General features: G+C 38.9%; 2 protein-coding genes across 29 annotated transcripts in view; one reads left to right on the forward strand and one right to left on the reverse strand.

The window, feature by feature from the left end:
- The window catches only part of DFFA (DNA fragmentation factor subunit alpha), a 244,621-nt gene that overhangs the window by 161,465 nt on the left and 69,312 nt on the right, over positions 1–13,844 (forward strand). The window lies entirely within an intron of this gene.
- Positions 1–13,844, reverse strand: part of KIF1B (kinesin family member 1B) — a 144,328-nt gene that overhangs the window by 83,809 nt on the left and 46,675 nt on the right. For 15 of the 28 annotated variants that reach the window (XM_053898987.1, XM_053898985.1, XM_053898982.1 and 12 more), the window contains exons 6-14: positions 12,362–12,540; positions 11,684–11,795; positions 9,071–9,148; positions 8,329–8,394; positions 7,568–7,585; positions 3,783–3,858; positions 2,972–3,050; positions 1,730–1,872; positions 256–297 (exon numbers count right to left, since the gene is read on the reverse strand). In XM_053898987.1, coding sequence (XP_053754962.1) covers positions 256–297; positions 1,730–1,872; positions 2,972–3,050; positions 3,783–3,858; positions 7,568–7,585; positions 8,329–8,394; positions 9,071–9,148; positions 11,684–11,795; positions 12,362–12,540 — 793 coding nt within the window. The remainder of the gene's footprint in view (positions 1–255; positions 298–1,729; positions 1,873–2,971; positions 3,051–3,782; positions 3,859–7,567; positions 7,586–8,328; positions 8,395–9,070; positions 9,149–11,683; positions 11,796–12,361; positions 12,541–13,844) is intronic. The other 13 variants (XM_053898986.1, XM_053898989.1, XM_053899002.1 and 10 more) reach the window with 3 other exon arrangements.

The following is a 13,844-nucleotide window of genomic DNA, read 5'->3' on the forward strand; positions in this document are numbered from 1 at the left end:
AGTGGAAAAACTGAAGAGTAGAAGTAGGAAGAGATTCTCAAGCCTGTTAACTATTTAATCCACAAACTGAAATTCAGCAGTGTGTTTGCCAAATGGAGAAGGGCTAAACCAGGATCATTTCTGAACCTATAATACGCTCTGTCTGGGATTTCCCTGTTAGGATTGCTGGCATGCAAAGCTCATTTTAAGGCTGATCCAGCAGAGGCAGATTAGCAAATCAGAGTACTGGAAATAACCAATACATGAAATACACACATTTGCCTCCACTTCCAGAGTAATCATCGATCAATGGATCAACTGAAGGTAAGCAGGAGGGAAAATACAAGAAGGGTCAAAGTTCAGGTTCAGCAGTGACACAGAGAGGGAACAGAGCAGTATTTGGCATTTGGGAAGGTGAAAAAATTAACACTCGGAATACATGATCATTTTGCACACTGTATTCACTCAAACTCAGGTGCTAATCAGTAAGAAGAACTAAACTCAGAGGCTTTTAACATCTTATTAGAATTCCAAACAATAGAATATTAATTTTTTACTTAAAAACTAAAAACATGCTTTATCAAATAAACCCATATAATATTCTACCCGAATCATCCAGTTAACTCAACTTCTGATTAGACATTAGTCAGGCGGAATACTGAGGTTAAAAAAATATGTATTTTTCTTAAGTTTATTTATTTTGGGAGAGCAAGTGAGTGTGAGTGGGGAGGGGCAGAGAGAGAAGGAGAATCCCAAGCAGGCTCCGCACTGTCAGCGTGGAGCCCAACGTGGGGCCTGATCTCACAAACCACGAGATCATGACCTGAGGCTAAATCGAGTCAGATACTTAACCGATGGAGTCACCCAGGTGCCCCCCAAAAAGACTTATTTTAAGACAATACTGTGAAATGATATTCTCTGGAAGTCTCATTCTTAAACTTGATAGGAAATGGATAATTTCCCCTTTGTGTGTTCATAGGGAGCAAGGTGGGGAGTGTTCCTCGATCATTTTGCAGGAAGGGAAAGATACCACTCAAAGGTGAATCTTATCTGAAAGGGGACTGAAATAGTGTGTTTGTTACACATATATTATTGCTGCTACATCAATCCAGAGAAGCACATAATACAAAAACAAAAATTTCATAACATTTTTATGAAGTGATTAATTTCTCAGTAAGAATAAGCTCATTCCAAATAAACTTCACTGCTGATCTAAAATGAAAACCTAATAAAAATACAAGCAATGAGGGGTGCCTGGGTGTCTTAGTCAGTTAAGTATCCGACTCTTGATTTCAGCTCAGGTCATGATCTCACAGTTCATGAGATCGAGCCCTGCGTTGGGCTCTGTGCTGACAGCGTAGAACCTGCTTGGGATTCTCTCTCTGCCCCTCCCCGTCTCGTGCACGTGCACACTTTCTCTCTCTCTCTTAAGATAAATAAACTTAAAAGTATATATTTAAAAAAATATAAGCAGTGACATATTTACATTTTAAAAACTAATTTAAGGACTTCAATAAAAACTTTAAAAACTTTCAGGACTGGATAGCCTGGTACATACTATACTACATAAAGAAATTCTGAGATCGTTTTCATTGGATTTTTTTAAAACTTAAGAAAAAGCAAAAACAAAAAAAAAAAAACCACCTTTTTTTCCTACTATTTAACTTCATAAGCTCTTTTAATCTAAGTTTAAATCTTAGAACCCTGAAGAGGGAAAGATTAGAGTTTGCGTTGACCTTAATTCACTTACTATCGATAATATCTCCCAGTCCCTGAGCACGAAGAAGGTCCTTCAGCCGCGTCACCTCCTCCTTCAATTCACGAACCAGTTTGGCATTGGGGTCCTCGTTGATAACAGCATTGCATTTAATTTGCTTTGCACGATCTGCATATCTATATCAAAAAAAGGAACATTCATTTTTGCCATTCCTCAGATACTCTACTTCTCATAAATAACGTATCATTATTTCTATCTCTAAATCAAACAGCTTGAGTGTTTACACATTTTATAAGCCTTAATAATAACACATGCATAGGATGTTTTACAGTATCTTATAAAGATGAAGAAAAAGGCTCAGATGAATTTAATGATTTACCCAAAATCATAAAAGAAATAAATACCAGAAGAGGACTCAAAACGAATCTGTCAGACTGTATAGTGTTCTTTCCATTATATTAAAAGTGTGTCTTCAACGGAAGAAGAGTAGAAAGCTCCAGATTAAAGTAATAAAATCTACTGCACATACAGATATACAGCTGATGCTTGGACAACATGGGTTAGAACTGTGCAGGTCGACTTATAATCTGATTTTTTCTGATAAATACAGTCCAGTACTGTAAATGTATTTTCTCTCATGATTTTCTTAATAACATTTTCTTTCCTACAACTAACTTTATTGTAAGAATACAGTATAAAATACATGTAACATAAAAATAGGAGTTAATCAACTATTTGTGTTAAGGCTTCTGGTCAAGAGTAGGCTATTAGTAGTCGAGTTTTGGGGGAGTCAGCTTATATGCAGATTTTTGACTGTGCAGAGGGAAGGCACCCATGACCACTGAGCTGTTCAAGGGCCACCCGTGTTCTATTAGTGAACATTCTGTAATTTTTTTTAACACGACACATACTCATAATTGCATTACTTGTTAAGACTTGAGCATCTCTATAATGACAAACACCACAAGAAGGGGACACTTCTTTTTACAGGGATGAAAATGGTAAGAAACTTTCACTGTTATCTAAAAGTTATCCAAACATCTCATTTGAGCAATTTTAGTATCTTTCCTATGAAAAAGTTCCTGTCTTTGCCATTAACAAGTAAATCCTATTACAGTAGAAGTCTCCCCCAACACATGTTTTCCCTGTTATGAGAGGGCTGGATCATTACTTACACAAAAAGTTACCCATATATCATAAGAAAATCCATGGCATAACAAAATGATTTATGGTGGCACAGTGTTCTATTTTGCTACCGAGATCATATTGGAGTACCTCAAAGTGCTCAAAGTTTCATCATAGTTGATATCTGCTGGGCTCAGAGCAGCAACCATTGCAGTCCGAGAATTACCACCTAAGAAGATGAATCATGGTCATCTCAAATCATATGCACTTTAGAAAGAAGAACTTTATTAAATGTGTCAATTTTAGACAGCACAATCTCAGATCCTAAGATTTAACCAAGAGTCAACAAATGTCTCAAGTTCCTATGCCAGGCACTGTTATACTCTTAATCTTGGTGTTTGAATCTACTGTGACCAGTTTCCCTCTCCCGCTCCAGCTAAGACCTCAGCCACTCCACCAAAATGCTGTTAGTGAGTGAAAAGTCACAGTGACGTGGACAGTCCAACAGGCTATTCTCAGCCTCTTCCATCCGTCACCAACATTTGACACAACCGATCATTCCCTTCTTTCCATCAGGAAGGAGGGAAGGAGGCTAACAGAACAGAGAATAAAGAGCAATGCCCTGAAGGTCCAAAAACATCAGCAAAAAGGTAATATGGAGTTTTCAAAGAGGTCTGAAGAAGGAGCAAAAGTCTGAAGTAAGTGTGGTTAGGAAGACAACCACACCACAGTTCATGTTCCAAGGTCAACAAGATAGGGGAGAAAACTCTGATTTAAAGGTGAGCAAATCCAACCAGCTTAATTCAAGAGCAAAAAGGAAAAGAAGGAGGGAGGAGTCAGGTTAGTAACATGGGTATCTAGAGATTATTCTTTTCCAAAACAAATATACAAGACAATTAACCACAAAAGATAATCAGTAAATAGCTTTGAAAAGATAACCACACACTAGTGTTCAACGTACCTAGATTTTCCCGAAGGAGCCAAGTAAGTACAGAATCCCTGTAGGGAATAAAATCAGTTTTCTTTTTCTTCTTACTCTATTAAACAGAAAGAAATGGTCTTAGCATTGCTAGGGAGGAAAAATTCACATGGAAGGCAAACCAGTCTAAAATTCCCAAGCAAAGTACCATAGAACCCCATCACTGCTGAAATTTAACACTCATGGCTTCAATTTTTCACCATACCCAAAGTTCATGCAATGAAGTAATTTTTTTTTAATATTTCATTTTGAAAAATTTACAACATACACTCAAACAATCCCTCAAACACTTAACGGTTTTTCTTCCTGAACCATTTTGGAATGAACTGCAGACACCATGCCCTTTCATCCCTAAATACTTAAGCAGATAAGGCCATTCTCTTACACAGTCACAGTCCAATGACCAAATTTAGGAAATTTAACATCCATACAATACCATTATCTAATATACTGTCCATATCATATCTTTCATAGCTGCTAGTGTTTTAAAGCAAATCCAACATTTCACCTATAAATATTTCAGGTATGTATCTCCAACAGAGAAGTACTTTTTTTAAAAAAAGGTAACTAGAGGGGCGCCTGGGTGGCTCAGTCGGTTGAGCATCCAACTGGCTCAAGTCATGATCTCACGCTTTGTGAGTTCAAGCCCCACGTCAGTCTCTGTGCTGACAGCTCAGAGCCTGGAGCCTGCTTCGGATTCTGTATCTCCCTCTCTCTCTGCTCCTCCCCTACTCACACGCTCTCTCTCTCAAAAATAAAAAAATATTTAAAAAAAATTTTTTAAATAAAAAAGGTGAGGTGCCTGGGTGGCTCAGTCAGTTAAGCGTCTGACTTTGGCTCAGGTCATGATCTCATGGTTTGTGAGTTCGAGCCACGCGTCAGGCTCTGTGCTGACAGCTCAGAGCCTGAAGCCTGCTTCAGATTGGGTGTCTCCCTCTCTCTCTGTCCCTCCCTTGCTCGTGCTCTGTCTCTCTCTGTCTCAAAAATAAATAAAACATTAAAAAAAAATTTTTTTAATCAAAATCAAAAAGGTAACTATAAAAACCATTATCACACATTAACAAAATTAATAATAACTCCTTAACATCACCTGATATCTAATCCTCAAACAATTATTTTTTACTTTTGCAGAAGGGCAGATATGAATCCTAGGCATTCCAGGTTGGATGTGTAGGAGCAAGTCATTTAGTTAATGAATTTATTTGGCCAAACACCAATTCACGAAGTGGACTGTTCCATCTCTAATAACTTTTATAAAGTAATGGACATTTGGTTTCTTTGGAAGGAAATTATGCCCCCCAAAAATCCAACCGACAGAGTTAGGGCTCAAAGTGAAAAGGTCTAAGACAGTGATGCGATCTTGACTCTGAACACTTACAAAGACTGCAAGATGAATGTTCTGTATATATGTATCAAGCATTTACCTATACTGCTGTGACCTTTCTCACTATCACAGGATAGAGCAAAAGCCACCAACACAAAGCCAGCGCTAAAATGAGAAAATTATATCCTTGAAAGTAAAAATTAACGTGAACGCTTGGCAGACAGACAACAGTTACTGCAGCATCCTCCTAGCTGACGACCATGTAGGGATAATTTAAGAAGCCACTAAGGGGAAGCCAGTGTTCACTGAAAAACATCTCCCCCTATTCCTGGTCCAATCTGAGGTTAAACTAAGGATGATCTAGTTTTTAAAGTTTATTCATTTTTGAGAGAGAGAGAGAGAAAGAGAAAGAGACAGACAGACAGACACACAGAGTGCGAGTGGGGGAGGGGCAGAGAGGGAGGCACAGAATCTGAAGCAGGTTCCTGGCTCCAAGCTGTCAGCACAGAGCCCGTCGCAGGGCTAGAACTCACAAGCCGTGAGATCATGACCGGAGCCGAAGTCAGACACTTCACCGACTGAGCCACCCAGGTGCCCCAAGGATGCTCTAGTTCTTGCAAAAGCATGGGCCTTCAGAAAAGGAGTACTAAGTAGCGGACCTCTAGTCTGTTGAGGAGGAGAGGGAATCGGCAAGTAGCACTTTAATTCCATCTCTCATAGCACAGACCTCTAGGGAGAATTAACCCGTCAGTCATTCATAGTTTAGTGGGACTGTCATCCCACTACAAAACTCTGGAGGCCTGCGACCTCAGTCTATTTTCGCTAGCCCCACACCACACCTAACCACTCCGCTTTGCCTGAGGTTGGTTCGTGCTGAAAATGCTGCAAGATTTAAAGTACGTCAGTTATAAGGACTCCAAACAGTACTGTAAAAATAAGCAGTATCTCTTTGCCAAAAATGTTCTATTTTCATTTCGGTCAATTAGACTAAATTAAGAAGGAGTAGCTAAATAAAGAAGCATAAGGAGAACTTCCATCTTTTCCATTTGAAAATACCTCAGAATTTTAGCCACTTCTTTTCTATTTGCTGTCTTACAAATTAATCTCATCTGTTCTCACAAAGAAGTGCCTCAGTAATTACCTAAAAGGGTTTATGTTTATTTATATCAGTAACCTTTCTAAAAAGAAAAACTATCAAGTATGGGTGATAATAATCCTGTTTCTCTCCCCAGTGGAAGTAACAGTACATTTTAATTCACCCCAAATTATGCTTGTTACAGAAAAACTAAAACTTACTTCTGATCTGTTAGTAATGGCATAGATGCCAAGTACTAAACTGGGTTTTGACAAAATCATTCTAAAAAATTCATTTGCAAATTAATTGTGGCACAGAGCAGCGTGAGAAATATGCAGGTAAATACTTTGTAAGCTTTTCCTTTGGTTGATATGAATGTTAACAATGAGCAAACGGACAGGCCAAGTTGGGAAAGCCATTAAATTCTAACAGCTTTCATGGTTCTGGGACCCAGACTCGATATCTGAAGAGTATCTACACATGCATCATATCAAATAACAGATTTTTAAACTTAAGGCAGCTTTTTCCAACAAGCAGAAAGAAACAGAAAAAAAAAAAAAAAAGCATTGCTTGTTACGAAGTAATTTTTGTGTAAGTAGAAAATAAATCTATATGCTTAAAACATAGAATGAACTATTTCATGGCAGATACTGCCTGCTATCTCCAATGTTACTCATGTGATTCAAAACAAACTGTTAAGTGCTCCATTATTTATACAAAATAGTACTGAGAAATTTTAGAGTATTTGTATAGGAATATAAGGAAAAGTCTATTGTATTTCGATTAAAAGGATGCAAAGAGTAGGTTTTCTAGATACAATTATAGTGTTTAATTTGATTCTACAGCCTTCACTTTATATATAACCAGAGTAGAAAAAAAATTTTCTAACAATTTAAATAATCCATGACTTCTCATGATAGGAAATAAGATTACACAAAGAAATCTAAGGAACATGTCCTAATAACTTCACAAAGGTAGTTATGTTTCAGAATGGTCCCTGTAAAAAATATTTTTATTGCCCTTTCAAGAGGTTTATAGGTGACTTCTTCAAATGACAGTCCTACAGGTCACTAGGAAAAGCATCATAAGATAACACAATGTAGACTCTTCCTCAATTTCTTTCTTGTTCCTTTATTCTGAATTCCTTGTCCAAAGCACAGCATGTTCCCCAAATGAATTGTGGTGTGAAGTCTTATGATTCATGGTCACTCTAAACAGCAACTCTGAATTCCAGAGTCAGAAAGTGAGTAACAAAAAGGTTTTTTTCAAGGTTCCATTCCGTCTTATGTCTCCATACATCCTGCTGTGGATTTAAAATCATCACAATTGATTCTACAGCTAGTTCATTTCTAGCAAATCCCACCATACCTTGCTGGTGCAGTTATCCTACAGACGAAGCATTTAAAAGAAAGAATGAAAACACAGGATAAGCCTTCAAACAGGAAGTACTTTAAAGTCATAAATTGAGTATGACTTTTCGGAAACAAGCAAGAAAGCAGTGGATTCTTTTTATGGATTCAAATGATGTATTAGAGTACACAGTGACTAACTGGTACTTCCTTAGCTTTTAACCTAAAACATGAAGCCCCTTATACAAACTGTTTCAGATTTAGTGTCCTACTGTTAAAGAATAGGAAAGAGTAACACAACTTTTAAAAATGTATTATTGGCCCCCAAATCAATAACATTCACCAAGGCAAATGCTCAAAATACTCCAAGAGGTACTACATCCTACTTAGAAAAGACTGTATAGGAAAAGGGTATGCAAAAAAAAAAACCAAAAAACAAAAAAAACCCCACAAAACAAACAAACAAACAAAAACCTTAGTTTCGATGAGAGACTGAAGTAAGGCTCAAAAAAAGTAGTCAGACCTTAGGTCTTTGTAAAGAACTAGTTTCAGCCTAGCCTTTACAGATGTATTTACTTTCATTCTCGTTAATCTCTTTATTCTCAGTAGAAAGTTAAAATGTACTATGCCTAGTATCTTATCTGAAAAGTTCTAAAAGGAGAAAGGCAAGATTATGTAAAAGGGCCAAAAAAGGTCAGTCTTTATAAACACATAAAATATCATCAAGTACCTTTGCTGAACAGACAAATTTTCCCATACAATCGGGTATGTAATACTCACCACCTCTGCCAAGGCTGAAATGACTTTGCCCAGAGTTGTAAGAGACTTATTAATATTTGCTCCTTCCTGAAATCAATACCAAACATGAAGAATTATGATGCAGAATTTCTACGACTGCCACATCATATATAATACATAAGACACAATTAGGTCTTAATGCTAGCGTTGTGTATTTATGAGCACAAGTTCTAAAAACCTCTTGTAATCCTCTCCACTTAATGCCATGTCGGTACCACATGCCTAACTCACAGGCCTTCGTAGCTGCAGGATATCTTGCCCCAAAAGCTTACAGATGCAGCCTTCTTCCCCCAACTCACCAACATGCAATTTCTGCTCTTGCTAATGAAGCATCTCTCTGGAGAGGCCCATGTTTGTTCTCACACTTGGATCTTCTGTGTCCCTGTCCTATTAGTGTCGCTTACATCTAGTTTGTTCCTCAAAACACACTCCAGCTCTCACCTTGACCATCAAGTCCTCCTTAACTGTTACATTACGTAACTTATCTTTCATTGGATTACAGATCAGACATCAGCAAAAGGTTTTGAGGGCCATGCGGTCACTTTCACAACTTTTCAACCTTACCATTGTAGACAACACATAAACAAAGAGACACAGCTGTGCCCCCATAAAATTTCATTTACAAAAACAGACAGTGGGCCAAATGTGACCTACTGGTCATAGTTTGCTGACCTATGTTATAGAACATTTATTGACTGGTACAGTTGTTTGGTAAAATAAATACCTTTAATCGAGTCCCTTTGGCACCAGTGGAATCAGCTCGTTCACTTCCTGCTAGATCCACCAAGCTGATTTTACTGACCTGGTAAAGAACAAGACATTGGGGCAATTCAGAAGAAATAAGCGAGGTAGAACCGGAAAACATCAAGAGGCAGGAAATTAAAAATGAGGCATGAAGACTACAAATATTAGGGCTTTTTTTACAGATGGCCCAAGACACAGAGCACGCACAAAAGTTCACAGCAATTATCTTGGTTCAAAACAAGTAATTTTAGGATACACATATTTTACAACGGCATGGCATAAAAATATATAAAACCCATGAATCCATTAAACGGCATATTAAATATGAAGCCTCCAGCAACTAGAACTCTCACGCACTGCTGGTGGGATGCAAAATGATATAATCACTTGGGAAGACAGTGTAGCAGAGACATACACCTACCATAAGACTCAACCATTCCACTCCTAGGTATTTACCAAGAGAAACAAAAGCAAATATCTACACGAAGGCTTGTACGCACATGTTTACAGCATCTTCATTTAAAAAATCAAAAACTAGAAACAATTCAAATGCCCATCAACAGATGAGTTAATGCACAAACTGTGATCGATCTTGATAACAGAATACTAACCGGCAATGAAAAGGAGTGAACTACTGATGTAACAACAACACAAATGAATTTCAAAATTATGCTGAGTGAAAGAAGCGAGGCCAGAGAACAGTACATACTATAAAACTCCACCTATATACAATTCTGGAAAATGTCAGTTAATCTGTCGTGACAAAAGGCAGATCAGAATTGCCCGAGTATCAGGGTGGAAGGAGTGGTACAGTAAGATTATAAGGCAGCATGAGGCAACTTTCCAGGGTAAAAGAAGTGGTTACTTGGATTATGACACTGGTTTTACAGGCGCATATACAGCAATCCAATTTTATTCTTTAAATAGGTGTGGTTTATTGTACTTCAACAATACCTCAGTGAAGTTGTAAAAAAAAAACAAAAACAAAACATTCAGGGAAGTTAGACAAAAGTATCCAAAATGGATGATCAAAGAAGCTATGGTTATGTTAACATCATTATTTGTGTAGATGTGACATCATGGAAAAACTACTTTCACACTGGATGTACTAAATAGCATTAATACTGTAACTAGCTAAGCAGTGTCAAGTTATTTGACCACCTATGTGAAGACCATGTTTTCTAAAATAATTTTCAGCTAAAAACAGACAAGTCACCAAGTAAAAAGTGATTCTAGTTTTTAGTGATACCAATTATCATAAAGTACTCAGTTAATAAGGCAAAGGATCTTTTTTCGTTGCCGGTATAATAAAATCTAACTTCAGGGGCACCTGGCTGGCTCAGTCAATTAAGTGTCTGACTTCAGTTTAGGTCATTATCCCTTGATTCGTGGGTTCGAGCCCCGTATTGGGCTCTGTGCTGACAGCTCAGAGCCTGGAGCCTGCTTCGGATTCTGTGTCTCCCTCTCTTTCTGCTTCTCCCCACTAGTGCATGCACATGCGCTCTCTCTCTCTCTCTCTCTCTCTCTCTCAAAAATAAACATTAAGGGGCGCCTGAGTGGCTCAGTCAGTTAAGTGTCCGACGTCAGCTCAGGTCATAATCTTGCAGTCCTGTGAGTTCGAGCCCCGTGTCAGGCTCTGTGCTGACAGCCCAGAGCCTGGAGTCTGCTTCAGATTCTGTGTCTCCCTCTCTCTCTCTCTGCCCCTCCCCAGCTTGCACTCTGTCTCTCAAAAATAAACACTAGAAAACATATATAAAAAAATGTCTTTTTAAATCTAACTTCAGGTTTAAAAAGCCAGCCACATGCTACTTAGGTATGTAAGCAGAGAAGAATTTAACATAAATCTACTACTAACAATAATAACAATAAAATCCACATTTATTGAGTGAATACACCGTGCTCTGAGCCAGGCTCTATGTGCACTAACCTGTACCAATATGTAATCATCTTGACAAACCTATGAGGTTCGGAAAACTAAGGTACAAAGAGGTTAAGTAACTTGCCCAAGGTAACAGTGCTGAAAAGTAGTAGAGGCAGGATCTAAGGCAAGCCGTTTAATTCCAGAGTCTACTCTATTGAACTGTGTAGAAAACGAGACATTAACAAGCAAGGTATTTGAAAAACCTAAGGAATGCTGTGCAGTTATTTATTTTCCAAGGAAAAACACACCTTGTCTGCTTAACTGTTTGCTTAAATATTTAATCCCACACCACATTATCAGAGCTCAAAAAGAAAAAAAAAAAAAATACACATACCAAACAAGCTAATAAAGTAATAAAGAGGTTCTAGTCAAGAAAAAAGGGAAGGATTTTCTCCCCACAGAACTGCTAAACTCTCTTGCACAAAGTAGTTTTTGAAACCCAAAGTCTTGAATTGTTTTTTCTTAACCCTACTTTCTATCTTGCGATTTCACTCAAAACCCATGCTCAAAATTGGTTCAGAGTAGGAATAGAAATGACAAGTAGAAGATATAAACTATTCTCCGTTGAGTAGAACAGCAACTTTCTGCCCTCCCTAAGATGCAGAGGGTAGCAAGGACTCCTGAAGTTTCCCGTCCTACACAACTCAAGCCTAGACGCTGAAGTTGTCCTACCTTCTCAGTGGAAAGGTTGGTCTCAGTATCATGTTTCTTCTGGGTGAAAACAATGGTAAACACAGCATGGGAACGGCTACTTGTTTCATTCATGTTGGTAGCTGCCACTGTCCTAAATAAACATAATGGTGACATATGACAGTAGAATTCTTAGATGAAAGTTAAAACGGACAGCAGGCTCCACATCATAAGCACAAAAAGCAACAGCTTTAAACCTCTTCACAGATCGTGAGATTGTCACTTACACAAACTGTTCTCAATACACCTTATTTGTGAGCCTATCAACCCACCCCCAACTCCAAAGGTACCACATCAGAATCATTTCTCATACTTCAGTTGTCCCTTTAGGAACCACCAAGGCATTTAGTTTTTATTCTTTATTCCACAATCGATCACTACCATAGGCACATGATATCCAACATTTTACCATGACTTCATCAAAATCAAGATACTAAAATTTAATCAAAGTTCTGATGCACTCCAGCACCGCACCGTTTTGGTGAGAAGAAAGATGCCCAATATGCTGAAGCCCTCACTTCTTTCTCCAGCACGGCCAAAGGATCAGAGGATCCACAATTAAAGCAACTTTCATGGCTATGTGATCTCAAACCCTTAACTGGGAGCAAAGGACCCGAAAATGTACCAAACCCCTCAGTCATGAGTCTATTTCTACCATACCTGGCTTTGTTCCCAGCATCCATGAGGTCAGCAATGTCTGTGTAGGAAGTGACTGCCAGCTTGGACAGATCCTCCACATATGGGCCAAGAAGCGGATGTTCACGCACACGCAAATGACCCTTATTTTTTGGATTCAGCAGGTCTCGTACTCTTTCACAGTAAATTTCCATGTAGCTCACCTAGAAACAAACTAGTAATTTGAACTGGAGGACTTGGAAAAAGAAATTCTATACATTAAAAAAACGTTTTATGGGGGCGCCTGGGTGTCTCAGTCAGTTGACCATCTGACTCTTGGTTTTGGCTCAGGTCATGATCTCACGGTTCGTGGGTTCTAGCCCCGCGTCAGGCTCCATGCTGGTAGCATGGAGCCTGCTTGGGATTCTCTCTCTCCCTCTTCCTCTGCCCCTCCCCTGACTTAAAATGTTTTTACTTTTATTAAAAAAAATTTTTTTTTGAATGTTTATCTATTTTTGAGAGAGGGAGAGACAGAGCATGAGCAGCAGAGGGGCAGAGAGAGAGGGAGACACAGAATCCGAAGCAGGCTCAAGGCTCTGAGCTGTCAGAACAGAGCCCAACGTGGAGCTCCAACTCACAGGCCATGAGATCATGACCTGAGCCGAAGTCAGATGCTCAACCGACTGAGCCACCCAGGCACCCCTAAAATGTTTTTTAAATGTTGTATAACATTGATTAAAAGGTCTACAATTAGGGGCGCCTGGCTGACTCAGTTAGTAGAGTGCGTGACTCTTGATCTCGCGTCATGAGTTCAAGTCCCATGTTGGGTGTAGAGATTACTTAAAAAAAACGTCGTACGATGAGAGATCAGCAATCTTTACAAAGAAAAATACTGTAGGTCCAGTCCCTTTGATTCTACTAATGGTATGCACAGACACCACTAACTTAGAACCAGCCTTCCCACGGTCTCGGGAAAGAAAAGGAGGTAAACATTCTCTCAGCAGTCAGTAGCTGCTACTTGTCTAAAGCAGAAAAAAAATATCATTTTTAGTAACAACTTACCAGTTACTAATATACTTTTTAAAATGTATCCTGTTGTCAATAATTGAGGATTACAGTGAGGTTATTCTAAAAGCTTGGAAATAAAAACTCTATTAGTGTTAAAACCAAGAAACAATACTCCAGAGCAGGGAAGACTAAAAGAGACCAGCAACTCTACTACTCTAAGACTGACCACACGGTGACTGATTACGGACAAGCAATCCACCTGCCACAAGGAGTGAGGCCTGGTCAGCATAGAGCCTGGCTGCATGGCAGGACCTGCCCAAGACTCACGAGGGAAGAGGAAGCGTCAGCTAACACACTGCTGGAACTCTTGTCGTACCAGCAGGACCGTTCTCATCCTGGAGGTGGACGTAGCAGACTAGCCTTTCTCCACCTGAGGCAACTCAACGTAGGAGTCGTCTAGTCAACTCCTCCCTCTCGAATTCCACGGTCACTAAAGAACCTAAAGGGTTCCAACAGAAGT

Source organism: Panthera pardus, unplaced genomic scaffold (assembly GCF_024362965.1).
Source record: "Panthera pardus isolate Hobbes unplaced genomic scaffold, ASM2436296v1 HiC_scaffold_11, whole genome shotgun sequence".
Lineage (NCBI taxonomy): Eukaryota > Metazoa > Chordata > Mammalia > Carnivora > Felidae > Panthera > Panthera pardus.